We start from the raw sequence: 19,770 nt of genomic DNA on the forward strand, positions 1-19,770 counted from the left end.
AACTTCTCTTTTTCTAAGTAATGGTCAAAACCAGAGATTTTTTGCTTGAAGAAATCATACCTGTGCTTATACACATGTATATATTGTAATTCTATGTATATTTCAGACTAAATCAGAAGATTGTGTGTCTTTCCTCACCTGTCAATTTACGTCTGTTCCTCACCAGTATATTTATCAGTGTAGATATCAATGTTAGAGAGGGAAAGCTCTTCTGTGACTCCCTCAATGATAAAGGACCTCTGTATAGTGGACAGGTAAATATTCAGACAGATTTTAAAATACATGTATGATGAATATATATAAACATGTACATACAAATTATGATGCTACAGTACCTTTTAATCTTATACAGGGCTCACACTGGCTCAAATAAAATAATAGCCAATAATTTCAACTTAAAAAAATAATAGCCAAAAGTTCAGCGGACTATTTACGAATTAGCGATTAACAACATAAGCAGTTGATTAAATAAACATTACATATAAATTTTTTTTTAGATTTATAAGGATTCTAAAATAAACTGATACATTTGTGTATATTGATAACTACCTTTTTTTTAAATAGAATCACAACTTTAATTGTTATTATAGAACAGAATAAAAACGTTATAATTAGTATAATTACTGTATAACAATAATATTAAAGATTCATTATAACTTTACATAATGCTGTTATCAGACAACTTTTTTTAGCTCACCTGTCACAAAGTGACAGGGTGAGCTTTTGTGATCGCTTTTCGTCCGGCGTCCGGCGTCCGTCGTCCGTCCGTCGTCCGTCGTCCGTAAACTTTTACTTTAAATGACATCTCCTCATAAACCACAAGGCCAATTTCATCCAAACTTCACAGGAATGTTCCTTTGGTGGTCACCTTTAAAAATTGTTCAAAGAATTTAATTCCATGCAGAACTCTGGTTGCCATGGCAACCGAAAGAAAAAACTTTAAATATCTTCTTTAAAAAAACCATAAAAGCTAGAGCTTAGATATTTGGCATGGAACATCTTCTAGTGAGTGTCTACCAAGTTTGTTCAAATAAAAGCCCTGGGGTCAAAATTGGCCCCGCCCCGGGGGGTCATTGATTTTCCCTATATGCATATAGTAAAAACTTAAAAAATCTTCTTTTAAAGAACTCAAAGAGCTATGGCTAAGATATTGAGCATCAAACATGTTCTAATAGGTGTCTACCAAGTTTGTTCAAATAAAAGCCCTGGGGTCAAAATTGGCCCCGTCCCAGGGGGTCATTGATTTTCCCTATATGCATATAGTAAAAACTTAAAAAAATCTTCTTTTAAAGAACCAAAAGAGTTAGAGCTAAGATATTAGCATTAAACATGTTCTAATAAGTGTCTACCAAGTTTGTTCAAATAAAAGCCCTTGGGTCAAAATTGATCCCGCCCCGGGGGGGTCATTGATTTTCCCTATATATGCATATAGTAAAAACTTAAAAAATCTTCTTTTAAAGAACTCAAAGAGCTATGGTTAAGATATTTAGCATCAAACATGTTCTAATAAGTGTCTACCAAGTTTGTTCAAATAAAAGCCCTGGGGTCAAAATTGGCCCCGCCCGGGGGTCATTGATTTTCCTTATATGTGTATAGCAAAAACTTAAAAATTTTTTTTTGAAAAAACCCAAATAGCTAGAGTTAAGATATTAAGCATGAAACATCTTTTAGTGAGTGTCTACAAAGTTTGTTCAAATAAAAGACCTGGGGTCAAAATTGACCCCGCCCCGGGGTCATTGATTTTCCTTATATGTGTATAGCAAAAACTTAAAATCTTCTTTGAAAAAACCCAAATAGCTAGAGTTAAGATATTAAGCATGAGACAATATTCTAGTAAGTGTCTATAAAGTTTGTTCAAATAAAAACCCTGGGGTCATAACTGGCCCAGCCCCAGGGGTGTCATTGTTTTTAACTATATGTGTATAGTAAAAACTTAAAAAAAAAATCTTCTTTTAAATAGCCCAATGAGCTAGAGCTTAGATGTTAAGCATGAAACATCTTCTTATGGGTGTCTACCAAGTTTGTGCAAATAAAAGCCCTTTGGTTAAATTGGCCCTGCAACGTTTGGGGGGGGGGGGGGGGGGTTTGGGGGGCCTATATACAGGTGAGCGACCTCAGGGCCATCATGGCCCTCTTGTTGTTTGTTCTAATCAAATTTTGGCAGCTATAACCACTGTCAATTTCCACATTTCACACAGAACTGGAGTAGATCTAGGTCATATTAGCCTATAGAAATAACACAAGTTTGCAAACTCATTCACAGAATTCAGCCTTTTTTCTGAATAACTTACTGAAAAATATCATCATCACCAATGTAATACAAATTTTCTGCCATAGTAGTAAGGATTTTTAAACAGAACAAAGCTTATTTCACCTTTTAAATAAATATCAAAATTATCGGTGTCGCGAAAATATGTGACAATCGGATTTTTCCTGTTTTCTGAAGAAATATTCACAATTTTGGTTGTTGTGCAAATAGTTGTTTGAAAGTTAATAGTTTTTAAATATTTTACTATTGTTTTCCACTGGCGATTTAGTCAAGTAGCTTAGAACAATAAAATCAAAATTTGCAATTACTGCAATTCACGGTAAATTTTGGGAAAGTCAATATCCAGTTTATCAATTTTAAAACGATTTTTGTGGCTAATTGACGGATATTTGATGGCTATTATAAATGCTGGACAATATCTTTAAAGTACTTATACAATTATACATCTTGCATGTATTTTTTCACCTCGGGCAATATAGTTAGCAACACGTGACCGGTAAAAAGTTGACACTCAATTAAATGCACCCGCTGGTGTTAATTGGGTCTACTGCATTCATTATCGATTTTTACACCTTATATAAACACTGTTGGAAGTAAAAAATAATCGCCAGATTTTGTAGCCAAAATGCAAAAATAATCGCCAATCTTATAAAATAATCGCAAATGGCGACTATGGCGACCGACAGCGTGAGCCCTGTTATACCTGCTGAATTTGCTGGATTTGCACAGCTTTGAATTTGGAACAGTCCAATCAAAAGTTTAAGAGATGGTCAGACTGCATGGATGTGCAGACATGTCTAGCTCTATATTTGTGGATAAGCACTTCCTGTTTTAGGTTTAGTGTTAATTGAGTCATTATTATGTAGTGTAGATGTTCTTTTCATTTCTGTGACATTTTACTGGCTATGTTTGATGATCAGAAAATTGCTTATTAATCGAGGGGTTTTCTGTGGTCGGGTGTTTAAGGTTTTTCTTCAAACCACTAACCCCTCACTGCTGATGGTTTGAAATCCTACCAGTGACTTCCTTTCTTTCATGTGAAGAAGTTGTCCAGCTAGCTTACAGAATGTTGGTGTTTCTACTTGGGCGTCTGTTTAGTCTGAAATGATTTACAGAAGGGCACCTGAGGTCTTCCACAACCAGTTAATCTGGAAAGAAACCATGTGACCTTTACTGTGTTGGTGCAATTTAAAAACCAACTACAAAAAAGAAAAATTTCTGATAAGAGTGTAAAAGATTGTACATTTGTTTTTCAAACAATTAAATTGTTTTTTGTTTGGTAATTTTCAGATCAAGAGGTTGAAGGAATGTGAGAAGATGTTGGTAGCTATAGAGCTTGCCGGCTGGCTCAATGAGTCAAACCTAGCTCTACAGGCTGTTGTACAATGCTACGGTCTAGTAGCCCCTCTTATATTCTACAAAATACCTTCTATTCCAGTATTCCAGGTATTTTTATACCCCCAAAAACGAAGTTTGGGGGGGTATATAGGAGTCACCCGGTGGTCGGTCGGTCGGTTGGTCGGGCGGGCGGTCGGTTGGTCGGTCGGTCGGTCCAGACGTCCGTTGCATTTTCCTTGTCCGGAGCATAATTTGAAGACTAATGGTTGGAATTCAATATAACTACATACAATGGTCAAGCACATTGAGAGGAAGTGCAGTGCACAAGAACCATAACTCTATCTAGACTAATTACAGAGTTATTGCCCTTTGTTACTTTTCCTTGTCCGGGGCATAACTTGAAAACTACTGGTTGGAATTCAAACCAACTTCATACAATTGTCAAACACAATAAGGGGAAGTGCAGTGCACAAGAACCATAACTCTATCTAAAGTAATTACAGAGTTATTGCCCTTAGTTGCTTTTCCATTGCTTTTTTTTGTCCGGACCATAACTTGAAGACTAATGGTTGGAATTCAATATAACTACATACAATGGTCAAGCACATTGAGAGGAAGTGCAGTGCACAAGAACCATAACTCTATCTAGACTAATTACAGAGTTATTGCCCTTTGTTACTTTTCCTTGTCCGGGGCATAACTTGAAAACTACTGGTTGGAATTCAAACCAACTTTATACAATTGTCAAACACAATAAGGGGAAGTGCAGTGCACAAGAACCATAACTCTATCTAAAGTAATTACAGAGTTATTGCCCTTAGTTGCTTTTCCATTGCTTTTTTGTCCGGACCATAACTTGAAGACTAATTGTTTGAATTCAATATAACTACATGTACATACAATGGTCAAGCACATTGAGAGGAAGTGCAGTGCACAAGAACCATAACTCTATCTTGACTAATTACAGAGTTATTGCCCTTTGTTACTTTTCCTTGTCCGGGGCATAACTTGAAAACTACTGGTTGGAATTCAAAACAACTTCATACAATTGTCAAACACAATAAGGGGAAGTGCAGTGCACAAGAACCATAACTCTATCTAAAGTAATTACAGAGTTATTGCCCTTTGTTGCTTTTCCATTGCTTTTTTTTTTGTCCGGACCATAACTTGAAGACTAATAGTTTGAATTCAATATAACTACATACAATGGTCAAGCACATTGAGAGAAAGTGCAGTGCGTAAGAACCATAACTCTATCTTGACTAATTACAGAGTTATTGCCCTTTGTTACTTTCCTTGTCCGGGGCATAACTTGAAAACAACTGGTTGGAATCAAAACAATTTCATTACAATTGTCAAACACAATAAGGGAAGTGCAGTGCAAAGAACCATAACTCTATCTAAAGTAATTACAGAGTTATTGCCCTTTGTTACTTTCCATTGATTTTTTTTTCCGGACCATAACTTGAAGACTAATGGTTGGAATTCAATAAAACTGCATACAATGGTCAAGCACATTGAGAGGAAGTGCAGTGCACAAGAACCATAACTCTATCTAAAGTAATTACAGAGTTATTGCCCTTTGTTGCTTTTCCATTGCCTTTTTTGTCCGGACCATAACTTGAAGATTAATGGTTGGAATTCAATATAACTTCATACAATGGTCAAGCACATTGAGAGAAAGTGCAGTGCACAAGAACCATAACTCCATCTTGACTAATTACAGAGTTATTGCCCTTTGTTACTTTCCTTGTCCAGAGCATAACTTGAAAACTACTGTTTGGAATTCAATTACAACTTCATACAGTTGTCAAGGACATTAAAAGAAAGTGCAGTGCACAAGAGCCATAACTCCATTTGACAAAATACCAGAGTTACTGCCCTTTGATACTTTTCCTTGTCAGGAGCATAACTTAAAACGTACTGGTTGGAATTCAAAACAACTTCATACAATGGTCAAGCACAATTAGATGAAGTGCAGTGCACAAGAACTATAACTCTATTTTCAGTATTTATAGAGTTATTGCCCTTTGTTCCTTTTCTTTGTCTTTCTGGACTTATTACAGAGTAATTCAATTAAACTTCATCAATGGCCAACCACATTGAAAGGAAATGCAACATATAAGAACCACAACTATCTTTAATTGCCCACAACCATAACTCTATATTTCAATTCTTTTACAAGGTATTCTGTTACTAGTAACATCCTCATTTCCGAAGCAGTCTTGTGGGGGTATTAATCACATTTAGTGATAGTTCTAGTTTTACTTAATTATTTATTCAACATACTGCTTTGGATGTAACCTGAAATAATAAATGCATGAAGGGGAACAAGGGTTCTTCCACCATTAGTAAAAACAAGAAGGTTGTCATATGACCATAACAGTGACCGTGATGATTTAAATTCAGATTTAAAAAAATAATAATGATTTCCAGTTTCTTCTATGAACAGCCTAACTTCTCTCTATTTTCCCCTTCTTTTAACAGTATATTTAGGAAATAAATATCAATTTTGAGTGCATTGTTGTAGAAAAATGCATGGTTCAAGTTCAAATGAGCAAAAAATATATTCACAAAGGCTTAAATGCCTGAGTGATAAATTACAAAGCATTTGAACAATAAATAATGCATTATTAGACTACATTGCAAGAACATTTGATATCTCCTTCCATTCTAACATCTAATAATAAAGAGAATCACAAATAATAAAACTGCAAGTTTGCAACGTTGCTTTTCATTGGATAATTGTGACGTTTATATAGTTTTATATACAAGGCTGCTGTCAATTTATGAAAATCTCACTTTGTTCTATAAAAAAAAAAATGCTTGCTGTATTATAAATTCGTTAAAACAATTCTGACAAGTATATTAATGGTTGCTTGCAATATAACCTTTGCCTAGCGGCTTGGGTTATGTTTCTAAACAACCCTTTATATAGGGCTATATAACTTGTCAATTTTTTTTTTAAATAATGATGTATTTTGAACTTCAATCAACATAGAAATCACTAACTGTTGACATTCAATATTGTTTCAGGTGCTTCAGAGATGTCATGCCGTGTTACAAGAGATACCTGCAGGATTACGACAGAAACGTCCCACCTCCATCGCCGACAGTCTTCATCATATGACTGCTTGTATCACCTTCCACATGGCTAAAGTACGTCTTGTATCTTTATATCGTGTACATGATACACATTTTTTTATGGGTGACTCCTCTAGTGGTGTGCTAGTAATTTAATGACCAAGTTCAGATGGTAGTGGTTACTCATATAAGAAGTTCCATCTGATTCTTGTATGTGTGTGCAAGTACTAAACATTTACAAGTGTGCAAGTACTAAATGCGTACTTTGCACATCCACAGTTAAAAATTTTGTCTCAAAGAATATAAGTGCATGTACTTTTAATTTGAGAGGAAATCAAACTGTTTATGCCTGAATGTATATTCTAATAGCCTCAACCTAAAGCTTGGTCTTAAAAAATGTTATAACTTGTTATATATTCCATTCTTGATTATATCTCTTAAAATGCTTCAGAATACGCTGGCTTTTCCTAATATTTTACTTTAAGAGTTTTATATTAAAATCATCAGTAAAAAATTTATTATTGCACACATGTTCTTTCAGGTATTGAGAAACTGGGGTCAGAAGTCACTGGCTAACAATCTAAATGAAGCCGGCCGCAAGCTTCTGGCTGTTGAAAGTGGGGAACCAACCAAGGATCAGTTAGAGAAGGGAACCACACTAGATACAAGTGCTGACAATGAAGAAACTGCTGGTTCCATTAATCTACAGGTAACCTCTTGATGTGTTACATCTGTCTTTATGTTTATTCAGTTTTTAAGCCAAAGACAAGATGCTGAGTTGAAAATGTTTAGAATTAGGCTAAAAAAAAACATTAACAATAATTTAGTGTTGAAGTATTGATGGTGTAAAGAATGCTTAGTTAAGCTGAAGGGGCTTCCATGGTCAAGTTGTGGTTAGAGTCACTGACTTTGAATCACTTGCCTAATCACCACTGTAAACGTCGGATGACGGTTCGGAAAAAGCGGATGGATTTGAAAGTTTTTTTACGTAATAATCTGGCGTCAGGTAGACGTCAGAATCTTACCATTATCTAACCATTTTCCGACCAAAATCTGACCATTATCTAACCATTTTCTGACCTCAATCTGACCATTTTCCAACCTAAATCTTAACCATTTTCTGCCCTAAATCTGACCATTTTCTGACCATAATCTGATCATTTCCCTAATCCTTCTTGTTTTACCATGTTATAAATATTTTCTGGCCAATCCTGATTTGATCAAATTAGTAACTTTCACTCCAATGAAATGTATAACAAAAAACTAAAAGGAAAAATGTGTTTTTATGTTTTTTTATTTAAAATAAAAGTTGCAATTTAAAGCTGATACATAGTTTTAGTAAATTCTGCAAGGCTAAATACTTTTCATAATTAAACAAAATTAAACATAAAATAAGTTAATAACAAAACAAAAAGTATTACAAAAACAATGACATAAATGAAACTAAGAAAACATATACAAATATTAAAGAACAAAACAATGTATGTATATTTCTATCAAAGTTTGCCTTATCAAACAAAATAATGAAAATATTATAATTTTAAGAAAAGTTAAAAGATTCGGATAATGTTTCAAGCAATTAATGTCAATTTTTCAGTATTTTAACTATATTTCTACAGCATTACTATTTAACATTTAGTGCTATTTTGCATATTTTGACCTCCTTTTGATAACTGTCACTAATGTATAAATTACTTCCTTTTAGTTACTTCACAAAGTTATACTTTTAAATATCCATGAGAATTAGCACGAATTTGGAGGTGTTATGCTTTTAGATATATGACTTTCTCTCACCACCCCTCGTCTGTCTAGAGGATATGTTAGTGTCCAGTGGCGTTTGTGATATCATTTTCACTGAAAAAAAAATGAAATTTATGAAAAATGGAAAAATAACAAGCAAAAATGTTTTTCATAGTTATCTGCCCTTTAGAAATTTTGAAAGTTATCTTAACTTAATGAACAACTTTGCTAGCTTTTTAGAAGTGAGCTTTAACAAAAATTAAAAGTAAACATAAATACTGAAAATTTAAAAGGCCGCTTTAAAATTCCAGTTTAGTATGGATTATAGTATGTAATAGTATTTACAAAAATCTTACTTTCCCATGTTTCTTTTTAACCAGGTTTTCAACGAAAACCGGGTTATTGTAATGCCGAAGTCGGCGGGCGGGCGGGCGTCAACTTTTGGTTTCCGCTCAATAACTTTAGTTTGCTTTGGCCTATTGACACCAAACTTGGTGTGTAGGTAGCTTATATCAAGAAGCAGCTTGGGATTGCTATCCAGGTGTCTGTGATCAAGGTCAAGGTCACTGTTACTAAAAATAGAAATTCAGTTTCCGCTCAATAACTTGAGTTTGCTTTGGCCTATTCACACCAAACTTGGTGTATGGATAGCTTATATCAAGAGGCAGCTTGGGATTGCTACCCAGGTGTCTGTGATCAAGGTCAAGGTCACTGTTACTAAAAATAGAAATTCAGTTTCCGCTCAATAACTTGAGTTTGCTTTGGACTATTGACACCAAACTTGGTGTATGGATAGCTTATATCAAGAGGCAGCTTGGGATTGCTACCCAGGTGTCTGTGATCTAGGTCAAGGTCACTGTTACTAAAAAATAGAAATTCAGTTTCCGCTCAATAACTTGAGTTTGCTTTGGCCTATTGACACCAAACTTGGTGTATGGATAGCTTATATCAAGAAGCAGCTTGGGATTGCTACCCAGGTGTCTGTGATCTAGGTCAAGGTCACTGTTACTAAAAATAGAAATTCAGTTTCCGCTCAATAACTTGAGTTTGCTTTGGCGTATTGACTCCAAACTTGGTGTATGGATAGCTTATATCAAGAGGCAGCTTGGGATTGCTACCCAGGTGTCTGTGATCTAGGTCAAGGTCACTGTTACTAAAAATAGAAATTCAGTTTCCGCTCAATAACTTGAGTTTGCTTTGGCCTTTTGACACCAAACTTGGTGTATAGATAGCTTATATCAAGAAGCAGCTTGGGATTGCTACCCAGGTGTCTATGGATCAAGGTCAAGGTCACTGTTACTAAAATAGAAATTCAGTTTCCGCTCAATAACTTGAGTTTGCTTTGGCGTATTGACTCCAAACTTGGTGTATGGATAGCTTATATCAAGAGGCAGCTTGGATTGCTACCCAGGTGTCTGTGATGTAGGTCAAGGTCACTGTTACTAAAAATAGAAATTCAGTTTCTGCTCAATAACTTGAGTTTGCTTTGGCCTATTGACGCCACACTTGATAAATGGGTAGCTTATATCAAGAGGCAGCTTGGGATTGCTACCCAGGTGTCTGTGATCAAGGTTAATGCATTTAGTTTTCATGTTATAACTTGAGTTTGCTTTGACCTTTTGTCACCGAACTTGGTGAGTGGCAGCTTTGGATTGCCACTTAGATATCTGGGAGCAAGGTCAAGGTTATTTGCTTACAATAGAATATTCAGTATCTACTCAATAACTTCAGTGCACTTTGACCTTTTGATTGCTGTCACATCAAAACTTGGTCGTTGAAAACCTGGTTTTCGTCGCATTGCGGCGCTTCTTGTTACATTACTTTTGTCCCTTCGACCTTTGAGACATGCTGTCCAACACTTTAACTACCGGAAAAGAAAATTATATTCTAACTTATGTATATTCTACATTTGAAATAGAACAGTTACGTAAGTCTTAAATTTTTCATAGTTTCAAATTAAAGATTGTTAAGAAATTGTTGATAATAAATGTATGTTTATGTACTACGTTTTGTTAAAAAGTTTATGTTCTGTTTTGATTGTTTTGATAATATTTTTTCGACTAATGATTAAATGAAGTGTCATTCTATATTACAAAATCATAATTAGATAATTAATCGATTCGCTCTTTAATTTATTTCCCGTTCATTTATTAGAATGATATTAAAATCTGGTAAAAAAAAAAATTAAGGTAAGTTTTATTCTGATCAAAAATTGGGCCGAAAATGCATGTCTGGGACCAAAACGTCTTGGGTTATTTGGGACCGAAACGTCTTGGTACGAAATGCTCGAAATCTTACAAATTCATTCTCAATTCTCAGATTTTAAGTGACAAAAACATTACAGTTTAAAAAGAACATGAAAACTAAGCATTCTCTTTGGTATTACTGTAAGGCACATTATAAACTCTTCACGAGCAGAGTTAAAACATGCAAAATTTGAAATTATTTATTATCAGACATTATCGCGAAATTGTGTGACATTTTGCTTCAACTGTTCAAATAATGACAATTAAATTTAAGAATGCTTGCAATCATGCAATTATTTATCAAATACAAAGTAGAAATAAATTTAAATGAATTGAACTGACCTTTTTGTTAAACAAAATCTAAAATATTCACTTTATCAATGCATCCCGATTCCTGACAGACCGCCAAAACGTACGAAATGCCTACGAATTTAAATTTTCCATCCACGTGGGTGTAGATTCAAATTGTAATTATGTTTTCTTTCCTTTTTCTGTCACTATGATTAAATGTAAAAGAACTATTAAAAACTTGTGATTTTCATACAAATAATGTACCACAAATGATAATATTATAACGTTAAATGATTGGAACTTGTAAACAGATCTGTGGCTATAAATAGATTTCATAACAATAACACATGTAACTTGTCTATATACAGCGCCACTTATATGTTTTATTTGGTTGCATCGCCGCTCACTTGGTCTTCGAAAGGAACTTGAATATATACACTTAATATGTAAGCCAAATAACATTTGAAAAAAAGTTTAAATGATTACAACAGCGAATAAGGATTATTATATGTTAATTCTTTACCTACCGTCAGGACACCAACCAGAACCTGACGTTAGTACGACGTCAAAAAGAAACGTCTAATAGACCTCGGTTTTTGGACGTCAGATTGACATCATATTTTGGTCGCCGACGTTGTGACCGAAATCTAACGTTTATCCGACGTTTATTTAACGTCATGTATTTGCTGGGGTTGTTGTTCATTTTAAGTTTTAATGGATAATTTTATATGATTATTAGAAACACTGTAGAAGTAGACTTTGTCTGAATTTTTGTTTCAGGCAATGAAGAATAAGTCTAGAAGAGGGAAGAGGGGAACAATGAGCATGATGAAAGACCATGAGGCTGATGGGCCTCTAAACGAGGAACTCAAAGCCCTCGAGGCTCATATGCTTAGCATTTCAAAACAAGGTATCAGCTTACAATTCTATTAATGTATTAGGTCCATGGCTATAAAACAGAAACCAGAATTAAAATTAAAGTCTGTCATTGGTCAGTTTCAAAAATAATGTTTTGAATCAACCAATCAGAAGCTTGAATTTTTGACTGGTTTTCTGATTTTAACATAGATCCTTTATCAAAGGAATTGTTTACTTTTTTTGGAGTAGATTTATATTTTAGTAAAGTAGTTAAATCATGCTAGTATTTGAGGTATAAAGTAATTGACCAAGTTTAAAAACTAGTACTACTTTTTTGTCATACATTTTTTATGGTGAATCAGAATGATGTCCAAGATAGTTACTCTCAAATCCTTTTCCATAAAAATTCATATTTTCAATGCCATCCATTTATCCCTTTCTCTCTTTTATATATATTTATATTAATTAAAGTATCTCTATCCAAGTTATAATGTCTGAACAGTTGTACATAATTACTTTATCTGAAATCTTGTTAAATATACTTACAAAATATTTATTTAAAACTAAACAATGCTAGATTGAAATCTATCAGTTAATACATTCAATATTTTAATTCTGTTAGCAAATGGTAAGTTACATGTTAATGTGTTTATGTAAGCTTTAATTGTGTTTGTTGCTTACCATCAGAGAAAATTTATTGATGAATAGTTATATATCTGTGAATATGAATATATATATTTTGAATATGAATATTCATATATCTATCATTATGTTTTTTGGTTTGTTTTTTTTTTCATTTAGAATGTCAGTAGACTAATATGATAGTTTTATCCAACCACCTTATGCCAGAATGGTCAATATCAGCTGTAAATATGAGCTATTATGCGCCAGAAAAATGTAAACCCGAAATCCCCCCCCCCCCCCCCCCCCCCTTCATACACACCTGGCCAATGAGCAGGGGAACTGCAGAGAGGATGGACCAGGTTTTTTACCCTCTGTCTGTATATTCACTGAAGGGTCAATGCAAATGGATTTTTTTGGGTACCAAAATAGTGGGATTTAATAACCTAAGAGTCAAAGTCCAGCTATTCCTCAGAACCGGGGTCGCTATTGGCTGGTGCATTATGAAATGATATCATATAATCTTTAGTTCAATAACTTTAAAAGTACAAAAAAAATCGTTAAGTAAAAATGTGTGATAAATAAACAAGAGAATCATCTTTCTTAATTGCATTTAGAATTATAATGTCACAAATTGTCATCAAGGGTTAATGTTTTATGAATTTTCTGTATATGATTCCAGTCATCTGTTTGCCCACTGTTTTATTTATACAATTTTGTATGTGTTTGATAAATGTAAACAGTTTACACTATCATATATTGGTGCACTATTTCATACATTTTTAAATGCATATTTCATAGCTTATTTTATCTGTCACTTCTTTTAGAACAAAATATTTAAATGTGGTCATCACTATATTGTTTTGAATCTATGCATTTAGTGTAAAAAATTGAAAAATCTCTGAAAATTTAAAATATGAAGCAGCATAAATAAGAACTTACAAAATTCATAGAAAATATCATTTAAGGACTCTTGTATTATACAAAATTCAAGGAAAAAATTAATCTTAGGAAAACAATTGAGCTGCGTCACGACAAAACCAACATAGTGCGTTTGCAACCAGCATGGATCCAGACCAGCCTGCATATCTGCGCAGTCTGATCAGGATCCATGCTGTTCGCTTACCAACTCTATTTCAAGTAGTGAAACTGATAGCAAACAGCATGGATCCTGATCAGACTGCGTGGATGAGCAGGCTGGTCTGAATCCATGTTGGTCGCAAATGCATAATGTTGGTTTTATCGTGACATGGCTCAATTGTTTCAGGTAGATAGAGAATTTTTTGTACCTTCTACTTGCTGAAAGTTAATGGTTCTTCTCAGGTCACCTTCTTGGGCCTGAAATATTGTAGGGATGGAAACTTTAACTTTTCTTTCATGGAAAATTGTCATATGGCATGTACTGTATTTAGTGTAATTTTTAACATAAGAATGTTGAAAGTTGATAGAAATTGAGTGTAATAATAATTTGAATGAATATTAATGATATTATTGACTTTTTTTGTAAAAACCTTCTTTTCTAAGCATATATATATATAACCAGAGAAGGATCATTCTTTTCCTATGAAGCGTACTTGTTTGCTAAAGATTTTTGTGCCCCCACTTTCGGGGGGCATTTAGATTTACCCTTGTTTGTCCATCCATTCCTCCATCCTTCTGTCCGTCCGTTCTCTTTTGTGTTGCACGTAGCTAAAAAAGTATTTGACCTAGAGTCATGAAACTTTATAGAAATGTAGTTGTTCACCTAGGCATTTTCGTGTTGATTTATTTAGTATTTTTAGAGTTATTGTACCTGACTTTTTAAAAATTTACAATTTTCAACTTGTATCGCATGTAACTCAAAAAGTATTCGACCTAGTGTCATAAAACTTAACAGGAATGTTGATCAGCATGTGTAGATGTGCATTTGGGTATTTTTGTGTGGATTTATTTAGTATTTTTAGAGTTATTGCCCTTGACTTAGTAAAAATTTGCAATTTTCAACTTGTGTCGCACATATCTCAAAAAGTATTTGACCTAGAGTCATGAAACCTTACAGGAATGTTGCTCAGCATGTGTATTTGTGCACCTGGGGTTTCTCTTGTGGATTTTTTCTGTTTTGCAAGAGTTATTGCCCTTGACTTAATAAATATTTGCAATTTTCAACTTGTGTCACATGTAGCTCAAAAAGTATTTGACCTAGTGTCATGAAACTTTACAGTAATGTTGCTCAGCATGTGTAGTTGTGCACCTGGGTATTTTTATGTGGATATCTTTAGTATTTTTAGAGTTATTGCCCTTGACTTCGTAAAAATTTATGATTTTCAACTTGTAGCACGTAACTCAAAAAGTATTTGATCTAGTGTCATGAAACTTTACAGGAATGTTGCTCAGCATGTGAAGTTGTGCACCTGGGGTTTCACTTGTGGATTTATTCTGTTTTGTCAGATTTATTGCCCTTGACTTAGTGAACACCATTCCATTATGTTGTGTTATTTGTTCCTCAAGTGCTTGAGTTAGAATCAACCAACCTTACAGGAATAATGATCAACATCACTGTGAAGCTAGGCACCTGGGGTTTTGCATGTGGATTTTTTTTCAGTTTTGTTAGAGTTATTGCCCTTGACTTAGTATAAATTTGCAATTTTCAACTTGTTCATGCAACACTCAAAAAATATTTGACTTGTAGGTCTGAAAGTTAACAAGAATGTTGGTCAGCATGTGTACTTATGCACCTTGGGGTTTGCTTGTGGATTTATTCAGTATTTTGTAAAGTTCTTGCCCCAATGACTTAGTAAACGATTTTTAGTTTTCAACTTGTGGCACATGTAGCCTAAAAAATATTTGACCTAAAGTCATAAGATTGACAAAACAGTTGAGTGTGGGGGCACCCATGTCCTATGGACACATTTCTAGTTTATTCACAACTTCTTACTGAATTTTTATTGATAAATAATTATATTAAATTATGTTAGCAAATGGTAAGTTTAATGTTTTTCAATGTAACAATGTATGTAATGTATGCTTTAATTGTGAGTGTTGCTTTCTTTCAGATGAATTATCAAGTAAACATGTACCTTTACTCTGCAACATGTAGACAATAAATATAGACAAATAATATATAAATGTCGTTAACTAAAAAGGGGGAAGTAACCTTTACCATGCTAAATTTGTATAATTTACTTACTTGGCTTGCTTTGAATTATGAGCTGTACATCATCGATAAGATGGATTTTTTATATAACTCTTAAAGCTACATGCCTCCAGATGAGTCAAAAATTTCAATAAAATCAAACTGGAGAAAAATGTACTAAGATGTAAGGAAAAGTAAAAAAATTCAAGATTAAAGTAATATTTTACATATCATGTGCTATTAATGACTGTTTTTTTCAATATTACAACTGTTTACTAACGCAGATAAGGCTATTTATGCATATTTTGACCAATATTTGGTAATTTACGTGGAGTGTAAGTGCCATTGATAATGTGTAAATTGCTTCCTTTTGGTTACTTCACAATATTACACATTCAAATACATTTTCAAAATTTTCATGAAAATTAGCATGAATCTGGAGGCCTGCTGCTTTAACCTGCTGGAACCATGAGTGATTGCCTTTGCCACCAGTATAGAGCCTGGTCAGTCTGTACATTGGTGCAGTCGGCCCACTTCAATACTGTTGGTAGCTCAAATTTTGATTTTAAATTCCTTTAAACTTCGATCAGACTGTTTCAAATTTAAAGCAGGGCAAATCTATAAAAAGAAATTCAGCAGGGTAAATGTTAGAATGCTAAAATTCACCAGCTAACAGTATAGAGCCTGGTTAGTCGGCATGACCTGGATCTATACTAGTGGCATGGACCAGCCATTATCATTGTAGGCATTTCAAAGGTTAACATACCATGAGTTCTGATTATAGTTGAGTTAAAATGACATGCTGGCCCAGCTATGCTGATAAGTTTTTTTAAGAACATTGCATATTTTGAAAATTCAGTGAAAAAAACAAACAAATGTTTATTCTTTTTTCTAAAGTATCTGTATGCAAGATCCTGTGAAATGAAAGTTTTTATTTTAAACTATATGTGGCTCTGCTAGTGAATAATTGTGTATATTAAAAAGGAAATCTGGGTATAAGCTGAAAAACAATCTAGTGTATGTAAAGCTAGAACAGTTTTAGGGCCATCATGCCAAGTTTAAGATCAACTTGTCAACTACTATGGTGTGTTTACAGTTACTGCACAAATTGTTACATTTAACAGATCTAATTCTTGTACAAATGTATTTAAAATATCATAACTGAAAATTAAACTCAAATATGTTTGTTTCAGTGAAATATCCATTTGTACATGTATATGCATGTATAATTTCATAACAGTTACGGAACTTGTCATGATGCCACCAAGAACTTTAAAGGAAATGTGCTTACCTGAAAATCAGCATATTCCTATGAAACTGCTTTTTCTTATGCCATATTCTTCACTATTCAATATGGTTTTGATTAATTCTTTTCCAATGAATGTATCTTGTTTATGAGTTTGAAACTGCTTACTGTGACTTCACACGCAGTTATTAAAAAAAAAATGGACAATCAACATAGTACAAAAGATTTGTGATTGGCAAATACTTGTGCAGTAAGAGCTGTTGGATTTGGTCCAAGCCTTGATACAACATCCAAATGCTTGCCCCTTTTTTACTCTGAAAATTACAAAAATATAATTTCAAACTAACTAAATGATATTTTTATTTAATTGTGATTCATAAATTTTAGTTTTATATGACATGACAATTATTAAAGGCCCATTATGCCCCAGAAACATTTAAACATTTTAAAACTCATGTTTGCCCTTTCTAAATAAGGAACAATTTCACTGCCTTTTAATGAGAGAGTGTTATCAGCAAAAACAAAATTTTATATTATCCTATATCTGTTATATCAAAAACATTTTATTTCATTGTTTTACCATTATTCAACGGAAGTCCTGCAGGTTGGATTGGTGGTTTGCATAATGTATCATTTATTATTATGCATGTTTGAAAACCTCAGTGTTTCTTGAACAGAGAATCTCTGTCCTTTTTGCTTTTTCCTCCAAAAAATATAAAAAGACTATCACTCCACTTGACAAGTTACCCATATTTGTTGCCAGTGTCAGATGTTATTGTACTAATGTTTTGCTGATCTGTAAGTATCATGTCAGTTGCTAAATTGGATGTATTCCGCTGAAACAAACATACTTGATAAACATGTAGTTACACATTCATGTACATTGTACATCTAAAATATTAGACATGTTATGTTAATATAGGTACATACATGCTGGATAAAGGAAATGTATTAAATAGCAAAAATGACAACTCATTTGCATAGCAGAACAGTTTTTTGTTTTAAACATTTTTGTCGCACTTTGATTAATGCAATATTATGCTTTGTTTAATACAGAATTTATTGTTGATTGTAGAATTCTAATGATTTTGTTATATATCAGCTCTAAAAATATCGCAATCGTTTTGATTTTGAATGCTTTGTGGAAATTTTTATACATGTATATTATTATCAGTTTATTAATTTCTTTATTCTTTGTCCTTTTTTTGTGTGTAAAAAACACATTTATAAATATATAAATATATATATGATTTTTTTTTTTTTTAAGCCAATGCCTTAATATTACTATACATTTTAGTCAAGAGGTATTTAGATTTATTAAGACTGTCTAGTCTTTTTTTGTACAGTCAAGCTCCTCTTTAAAGACCACCTGTGTGAAAAGAAATATGGGGGCTTTGTTAAGGGAATTGTTGTTAATACACACATAAGATGGTACAAGTAGTATGGGGAAATAAAACACAAGTTTTGAAGGGAAAGTAACATTTTGTACCAAGGTGGTCTTTGAATAAAGTTAGAATATATTCTTGTCATAATTATATTTACATACATGTATGATTCAGTGGTTTATATGGTATATATTTCTGATTATAGCACAAAGTGACCATGAGTTATCTGGGAATGAAGATCCAAGCATACTTCATGCTTATATTGCCTATTTGCCCAGTAGAATTGCTTACAGAGAAGGTAAATATACTTACATTTAAATTTGTAAAAACTTAAAATCATGTTCATTTTATGAAAAAATTAGCATCAAAACATTGAAAAAAAAAAAATTAAAAAAAAGCCTTATAAGAAAAATGAAGAAATATTTATTAACATTTTTCCAAATTCTTGGACAAAAATTCCCAATTTGAATATTTATGCAAATGGTAATTAATGTGGCAAAATTTGTTATCTGTTTTCATGTACAGGAAAAGAGATTGTTCTTGAATCTAATCTAAGTGACCATGTTGTTTATTAGTTTGAGCAAATAATCTTTAAATTCCCAAAACAAGAATATCTGTTATATTCCCAAAATATTGAGAATAGAGTGTATCTGATGTTAAAAAATTATTATTTTTATTGCGCTAATATTTCAGTTGCCAAATTCAAGAAGAGAGCTCGTTACTTGGAGTTTTTTGTTCAGGTAGCACAAAAAGCCTTGACAGAAGGTCTGCCGGAACTCGCTCTAGATTGGTGCGAAGATACAGAAACCTGGATTGCAAGGTACTGAAAAACGTAAATGTTATATAAAAGTTGTTATTATTATTGAGACAACATGAAATATAAATTTTACAAGTTATGTTTTGGAAAAGAAAAGCTATTTCTGATTATATACAATAATTATTTCATAGCAATCATTATCTAAAAGCTAATCAAAGGATATCCATAGCTAGCCTATCACAATTGTCAATATGTGACATTATACATACCATATTTTTAGCCTCCCAGATAAGAGGATGTGGGTTTAGAAAGGCTAGAAATTTGACCAAAAATTGTGGGATTTTAGTTAAAGTATGTTTTAACCAGTCTTAATATTTATAATATGCAAACATGTACATCATATCATAAATTACTGCAAATGTTATTTCAATCCTTGTCAAGTAGTACAGTTGAAATGACCACATCTATAGATGTTTTCCTAAGTTTAGTTCAGTTAAAAGCTATAAGAGGATTATTCCTCCATTAACTAAAATTATAACTAAGGTATCTTGATAAAGTACTGTAGATCTTGAAGATCAATTCTCAAGTATTTGAGCCGTGTCATGACAAAACCAACGTAATGCGTTTGTGACCAGCATGGATCCAGACCAGCCTGCGCCTCCGCGCAGTCTGATCAGGATCCATGCTGTTCGCTATCAGTTTCTCTACCTGTTATAGGGTTTGTAAGCGAACAGCATGGATCCTGATCAGACTGCGGGGATGCGCAGGCTGGTCTGGATCCATGCTGGACGCAAACCCATTATGTTGGTTTTGTCATGACACG

General features: G+C 33.3%; 1 protein-coding gene across 1 annotated transcript in view; it reads left to right on the forward strand.

Moving 5' to 3' along the window:
- Positions 1-19,770, forward strand: part of LOC132735673 (cilia- and flagella-associated protein 54-like) — a gene marked incomplete at its 5' end in the record, with an annotated part of 102,448 nt that overhangs the window by 30,939 nt on the left and 51,739 nt on the right. The window contains 7 exon segments of the mRNA XM_060722656.1: positions 107-254; positions 3,560-3,715; positions 6,644-6,766; positions 7,233-7,400; positions 11,749-11,878; positions 18,396-18,488; positions 18,884-19,010. Of these exon segments, the coding sequence (XP_060578639.1) occupies positions 107-254; positions 3,560-3,715; positions 6,644-6,766; positions 7,233-7,400; positions 11,749-11,878; positions 18,396-18,488; positions 18,884-19,010 (945 nt within the window).

Source organism: Ruditapes philippinarum, unplaced genomic scaffold (genome assembly GCF_026571515.1).
Source record: "Ruditapes philippinarum isolate M1 unplaced genomic scaffold, ASM2657151v2 ctg741_1_1_1_1, whole genome shotgun sequence".
NCBI classification, from domain to species: Eukaryota; Metazoa; Mollusca; class Bivalvia; order Venerida; family Veneridae; genus Ruditapes; species Ruditapes philippinarum.